Here is a 7,434-nt window from a genome sequence, read left to right on the forward strand (position 1 = left end):
TTGATACAGGTTAACCAAAGTCCCCGCACGTAAGGCAGTGAGTTTTTAACCATTTAAAATAATCGGAAGTATATAAGGCTATGTCACCTTTAAATGTGGACAATGTAGGTAAATACATCATAATGTAAAAGACCAAAGGCAGACGACATTTAACTAATTCGATTTAAATTTCTTATATCGGGTATTTTATACAAAGATAAAGAAGAAATGTATTGAAAGAATTTAAATGTCTCCCTTCCTGATTCACCGCTCTCCGTGTTTAGAAACATACTTCACAAAAATGGTGGTCTGGGATACCATTCTTCGCGTCTGATATCCCTCAATAGTGATCAATTGCTTACACATTTAGAGGGCATAAAGGGAGACTTACTGAGCAGATTTGAATTTCTTGTTTACACTTGATAAAATGGCGGCAACTAAGTCGATGGAGTAAAAATGTAAACAGGTAGATTTTATACTTTTCTCTTTAGTTTTGTAAGTTTTTGATAGACTATTTTCTATAGGATTACTATCATAATTAATTTCTGAAGCCAATTTTGTTTGATAATTTTTTTTCCGCATACTGAGTTTTCTAATTAGAGGTTGAGAATCTAAATATTGTTCACTTGGTATATTGCCCCTTCCAGTCGTAATTTAGGATGTATTATGATTATATGTTATGAATAGATACTTCTAATAAAATCAGCGCGTGGTATATTGATTATAAGCTGCAGACTGGTAGACTCCTTTTTTCTATGAAATTGATAAACGGGAAGGAGAGTCGTTTTGAAATGGCTTCCCTATTCTCTAGCACAACCCTGTTTCATCTCCCCCACTCGGAGATACATTTTTCAAGTTCTCCCAAGTTGGAAAAAAGCCATATCCGACTGCAATATCCTAAATGTTTTAACATCAAAAAGACATTTTATTTGACTGTTAAAGGGAAGTAAAGTCGATTTTTCTGTGATGTTGATAACCGTAAAACAAACTTTTATGCTACGTGATGCTTACATAAAAAGACATAAACTAACTGCACTTTTTGTAGAGTAGGCAATAAAGATTAGGTCCTTTAGAAGGAGTATTACCAGTATAGATAGGAGTATAGATTTCTCATAAAGAATCGTAAAGAAGTCGATCATCAGTAATCTTTTTGTTACGCAGGCATGTTCTACAGATTTTCGGAGAGAAGTTTAAATAAATATAACGATTTCTATTTATACAGCTTGACAGCTTTAAACTTGTTTGAGATCGCGGAGACGAAATAAGAGTCCCAGAGAAGTCGATCTGTATCAATTTCATCAATCTATTGTTGAGCACGTACACAAGGTTGAAAGGTGTTGTACTTAGAACTCTACTGAGGCACAAAATATTGATTTTTACCTTTGCAATAATTGAAAAAAGTTTATAAACTTTTTATCAGGTTGATTTAAAAAGAAATCAATATTTGTGATACCAAGCACAAAGTCAGATTTTTTTTTTTAATTTTTTTTTTTTTAGTTTCTTATACAACACTAGCTAAAGAACAAGTAATTTGTCAAATTGATAAAAAAAAATGAATTTATTTAGCGATCGAATTAAGAAAGATTTATGAGTAAGGGTCAAGGGAAAAAATAAGTGAAGACATTGGTTTTCAATCGCTTGTCTTACACCTAGACTTTGCAACAGAACGAGAGGAAATGGTCGTGTTTATTTGAGGTTATAGTTAATCTACACAATTATGTCAGAGACATACTGCAAACATATTATTGCACTTTTGGCAAATTGAGTCAAATGATTGAATTTCCATACACCATCCATTATTACCCGTCTTTTAGTGTTTATATAGATTAAATCATTAAATAAATGTTCGGCCTCTAGTGATTATCCTTGGTTTAATGTTATACCATTAGCGATTTTCATTCAGAAAACAAAATAATTAATTTGTGGTTTTCATATCACCAGGGTTTGACTGAACTATAAAATATCAGACAGCAACCAAATGTCTTAAATTACAATCTATCTAATGTAAATGGTCAAATTTGTGATCGTTAAATACAACTTATTCAAATAGCTATTTTCAGCAATCTTTTGCGGGCATGTATCTGCGATGTGTGCATACATAACAAGATTTCAAAAAAGGGGATTCTATAAATATATTATAGTCCTTGCAGAATACCAAGTCTGGGATTTAGTTTCATTCAGGTATTAAATATGGAATCCTTTAATTGTAATTTTTTAACATATAATACATTGTATGTTATATATTTCAGTTGAACTACTGAAAATCGAACAATTTCTTTAAGTTGGCCTAGAGAATACATTTAATGTTTGGGCTTTTATTTTTAACTCCATAATGTTTAACAAAACAGTAATAAAACAAAGGACAAGATAGGCTAAGACCCCTTTTTGGCCCCTGGTTTGGGGTGTCTTTTAGAATGTTGCAATAGTTTATCATTAAAAACCTGTTGTCACCCCTGCCACAAAATGAGTATTGGTTCTAATTTATGGGATACACAGAGGTCACAGGAAGGTCACAAAATATGTCAATTTCCGAATTTTCTCATTTTTATGCAAATTTTAATCGATTTTACGGCTCATTTTGATTCAGAAAACATAGAGCACAAGCTTGCCTATCTACCAAATTTATATATTTCATACACTAGTATCAGATGCATCTTATGTATAAAAATCTCAGATAGGCAAGCTTGTGCTCTATGTTTCCCGAGTGAAAAGTATCTCAAATTTGACGAAATTCCACCAGAATTGAGGAAATTCGGGAAAATGTCCTAATTTGGCACCCTCTTGTGGCCTCCGTGTAAGCTTTGAATCGAAGTTAGTGCTGGTTTTAAAACAAGCATCATTTTAAGTGCTTAACTACAAATTATCACAGTTTTAACTGTTTTCTGATTTTTACATCAAATAAGGTGTCAGATTCGGCCATTACCATACCTTGTCCTTTACACTAGGCAGAATTTCCTAAGTATTTGTCTGTGCTTGGACTGAAAACTAGTTTGAGGTGCCCTTTCCCCCTAAAGTGCGCTACAGTGTATCTTTCACCACCATTCACCACTTACTCATTCTGTTTACATATATTGAAGAACAAAGTATTTTTTTTATCGTTTAACCTTGCACTATTTTCTCCTACAAACAATGACACTGATAAAGTTCGTTATACTTTTTAAAAATTTATATAAATTGTATTTTCCGTTCTTTCTCTTTGTCATTAATACAATAATAATAGTACATGAACCTAGCGATCTTAAAAGTTCAGGTGCATGAATGTCGTAGACAATTTTCTTGAAATGTTGTGTAATGAGAAAAAAACAGTTACATAAGTTTGCACGTGTATCGATAATTCGTGACAATATTTTAGCTTACATTAAAAGGAAGCTTATATTACTTTATATATTTACTAGTATTTTAGAAATGAAAGCAAACCAAATGTCAGTGTATTTATCTGTTAACATGAGGACTATAAAACTATAATAAACATTCTCTACAACTTCATGTGATGTTTATACCCTGTGGCAAAATTACATTAAATTTGTTCCGATTAAAATAAATTTCCATGGAATCATCGCAAATAGTGCCAAGTCATCTACTATTTTAATATTTCTTTCTATATTTTTGGTCATGTTTAAAATGTCCTGTTTTATCACTGACATGATTTTAATAATAATGGCCATTTGCGTTTTAACACGGAATCATCATTTGTAAGAAATCTCGCACAAAAGATATTGAGACCAAAGATTCATCTTGTACAAAAGAAATCTGATAGCGTAGCAGATAATGTAAATTTCAAAGATGCGTCATGTAGGTTTTATTCATATTGTTTACACTTCAATAGATCATTATAAACAATTTACTTTGTTTAGAAACAAAGGTTCATACCAACGTGACCCGAATCTTTTTTTTTATTTGCATAAGTTGTATAATTAGACTTAGAGTAAGTGTGTCAATATTGTGTTTAATCGTTTTAGATTTGTAAAATGGCTGCAAGTGGTGGCACCATTATGCCACAAAAAACGGGCCAAAAGGTGAGTTTTATGCCTCTGCCTCGGTTATTAAATTACATTTAAAATATCTCCACTTCTTGTTTGCAATAGAGATGAAACAAATCATTAAATGCTAAACAATAAAAAGACGTTCCTAAATCTATATCCTTCCTATTTATTCAATTTTATTTTATAAATTAAAAATAATTTTGCCAAAATTGCAACACTTATTTAAGTACAACATTATGCTTTTTTGCATTTACATACTTTTTACTCTGCTATATCTAAATAAATGAAGCATTTTTCTTATTACCGGTATTAATTCAATTTCTTAATCTTGCAACAATCATTTCTATTCAGTTATTGATATTTGTTTTATTACAGGATGATATGAAGTTAGGAATCGAAGGAAAGTCTCTGTCAGCCTCCCCAAGGCCCCCTGAAAAAGAAACGATGGGAGGCGTGTCGATTGAGGTAACCTCGCCGCCATCTTCTTCGAGGCCTTCCTCTGGTTCCACCGGAAACACGTCTACCGATTTTGGGGAACCAGTTGGAAGTCTTCAGCTTCCGCCAGAGGCAATGGGTGTATTAGAAACAGTTATTAACATGAACCGAACGCTGGAAACCCAAATAGATGCTTTAAGGCTAAAAATTGATGTAGATGCCAAACATTCAGAAAATGAGAAGAAAAAGATCATCACAGACAAAGAGAAAGTAATCAGAGGGAAGCAAACAGAGATAGAATTGTTGAAAACAGCAGTCAGAGATCGCGAACATAAAATAAAGGAATTGGAGAATGTTAAAGAAGAAAGAGATTCACAAATTTTGTCTAAAATAGAGGAAATAGACGAACTACGCACTCTAGTTACAGAAACGGAGGACTACGCAGAAGAACTGTCCAGAAAAGTTCATAAACTTAAAGATGAAAAGAAGCATTTAGAGAATAATGGTGCATATAAAGAACAAAATGAGGAAATTCGGAGACTGAAACATGAATTAGTGTCCGTAAAGGATAAACTTAATACAATGGAAAAAGAGCTACACCGAGCAAGAACTATAGTAGAAAAACAGAGCCACAGAATAAAGGTACTTGAATTAGAAAAAAGTGATATGAGTTCTAGGTTCAGGGAGGAACTCGAGAAAGCTTCTCGAGCAATGCGACAAGAAGTTGAACGCATGCGCGAAGTCATGAGAGTTCAGTATGAGGAAATGAGAACTTTGCGTGAACAGAATACAGAAATATCCAACGATGTTAGGGACATCAAAGATTTGTTGATAAGGAATTCAAAAACACCGCGTGAAGCAGAACGTGGTCCCATTTCTATACAAAATTACGGAAACGCTTCAAAGAATCAACTGTCTGTTAGAGCGTCTGTTCCTTCTTATAAAAGTTCTTCAGCTAAGGAGGGGTTACCGCCCTTGACTCGAGAACAAACTTCAAGCAAATGGGTGCCTGCTGGGACCAGAAGAATAAATGCCTATTCTGCGAAACAAAAGAAGCAGTAAAACAATAATCTAACAAAATATGACCTGCTATCGCTGATATATTCATTTGTAGCATAGTGACCCTGCTTCTGAAATTATTCTGGAGTGATTAATTTTCACACCAAAGTTATTTTTTCCACATTGCTGGATGGTATAGTAGTCTAAGTGTCATGGCGGTGTGTAGTATTCTGACGTTTTGGATGTGTTTATGCGTGTTCTTTACCGACAAAAGTTGCGCTTAGCTTTATCGTTTGTTAAAGTATTTTTTGTGCATTAGTACCATTTTCCTAATCTCAAAAAGTTTCCTAACATTAAATTTTAGTGCAATGCTTACTATATAGTTCTTGATGTAAGGTGTTCAAAATCATTTGAAAGAACATACTGAATGTTGTATTAATCTAGAGTGTCACAATAGTGGTTGTACATTTGCTCCGAAATAGAGGTAAAATTACCTACATGTATAATCAGTATTTTTGATATATGTGATATATGAATTGAGCTGTGATATATCAAGGTGACTCCATAGCGACTTCACCAAATACTGCTGCATGTACAGATGTATATGTGTATTTGTAAATATTCAATTTAAGTTCATAATAAATATAATTATTTGATATAGAATATTAGATATTTTCAGATTTATTTGTTTGTTCAAGTAAATAAATATTTTGAAAAGAAAATTGCAGTTTTCCTGTATTGATTTTAAATAACATCAGCATGACTAACCAAGAGGCAAAATTTTAAAAAATGATTATTTTTTTAGACAGTCCTCAGATCATTAAATCAGACTTGTATCAGTTTATAAAAATTGAAAATAAATACAAATCTTCATTAACCAGAAAGGTATCGAATATTAAGCCTCTTGTGAAAAACAGGGTATAACATAAGAAAGATAACTGTGTTCTTGTTTAAATTTTATGTTGATAGCCTCCATAAAAAGAACATAAAACTGGAAAAACTCTAAAAAAAAAAAAAAAAAAAAAAAAAATAATAATAATAATAATAATAATTAACGAAATTTTTGTAATTCTCTTCGTTTTGATAGCCAGGATAGAGGATATAATCAAAATGTTTTTTGTCTGAAAAAAATTCTTTACATTGAATGACATATCAACATCTAATTGAATGGAAACTGCTTTTTGACTTTGGGAAAATTATATCATAAAAAGCTGTACATGCTGATTTTACCTACATGTAGTTTATATCAACATAGCACAATCTCTTACAAATGATCTAGAACATATTGATAAATGGTCGAAGAAATTGCTGGTTGATTTTAATCTAAACAAAACTATTAATGTAAATTTTAGTAGAAAAAAAATATTGTACAACTGTATATCCTCCTATCAAATTTGGAAGATAGCCCAGACATTATTCCGAAAATATCTCATACTCCCCTGGGTCTACATTTTCAAAGAGATACTATATGGACATCGCACATGCAATTAATTCATGAAAAAGCTACAAAAGATTAAAGATTCTTAGAAAGTCAAAAAGATTACACGTAAAACATGTTAATTAAGATTAATTTTGCATTTAATCGACCAGTACTTGAATATTCTGATGTTGTTTGGGACAACTGTTCTGAAAATGATTCCAAACTTTTACAAGATATACAAATTGAAGCAGGTAGAATTATCACTGGATTGAGATGTAACTCTTCTTGTTCAAAATTGTATGAAGAATTAGGATGGGATCTTTTAAAAACGAGGAGAAAAATACTTGAGTTAATAATGTTTTATAAATTTATTAATGGTTATTCACCTCAGTATTTGAGCCTTGAGCTATTTGAGATACTACCTTATCGCCCATCAAGTCATTCTTACAATCTCAGAACCAGTGATGTACAATTCAAAATTCCTATAACATTAGAACAACATCCTATATGGCAAGTTTCTTCCTTCAACAGTTAAACAATGGGAATTTTTGTCAGATTATATTAAAAATGCTCCTGTAATATCTTTATTCGAGAGTCTTTTGAAATCCTACTTTTGTA

At 31.9% G+C, this 7,434-nt stretch overlaps 1 protein-coding gene across 1 annotated transcript; it reads left to right on the forward strand.

Annotated features, from left to right (window-relative positions):
* Positions 1-220: 220 nt before the first annotated feature.
* Positions 221-6,118, forward strand: LOC133190819 (chromosome partition protein Smc-like). Its single transcript, XM_061326504.1, has 3 exons — positions 221-445; positions 3,939-3,995; positions 4,338-6,118. Exons 2-3 carry the CDS (start codon positions 3,948-3,950, stop codon positions 5,457-5,459), a joined length of 1,170 nt encoding a protein of 389 aa, XP_061182488.1. The 5' UTR covers positions 221-445; positions 3,939-3,947; the 3' UTR covers positions 5,460-6,118.
* The last annotated feature ends 1,316 nt before the right edge of the window (positions 6,119-7,434 follow it).

Source organism: Saccostrea echinata, unplaced genomic scaffold (assembly GCF_033153115.1).
Source record: "Saccostrea echinata isolate AGI-Se365-2 ecotype Australia unplaced genomic scaffold, CSIRO_AGI_Sech_v1 ptg000022l, whole genome shotgun sequence".
NCBI classification, from domain to species: domain Eukaryota; kingdom Metazoa; phylum Mollusca; class Bivalvia; order Ostreida; family Ostreidae; genus Saccostrea; species Saccostrea echinata.

What these genes read in the sequence shown, in the direction of transcription:
- LOC133190819 (XM_061326504.1), top strand. Translation starts at nt 3,948, where the DNA reads ATGGCTGCAAGTGGTGGCACCATTATGCCACAAAAAACGGGCCAAAAG. An exon ending in CACAAAAAACGGGCCAAAAG is followed by an intron (nt 3,996 to 4,337) that starts GTGAGTTTTATG and finishes GTTTTATTACAG; the next exon opens with GATGATATGAAGTTAGGAAT.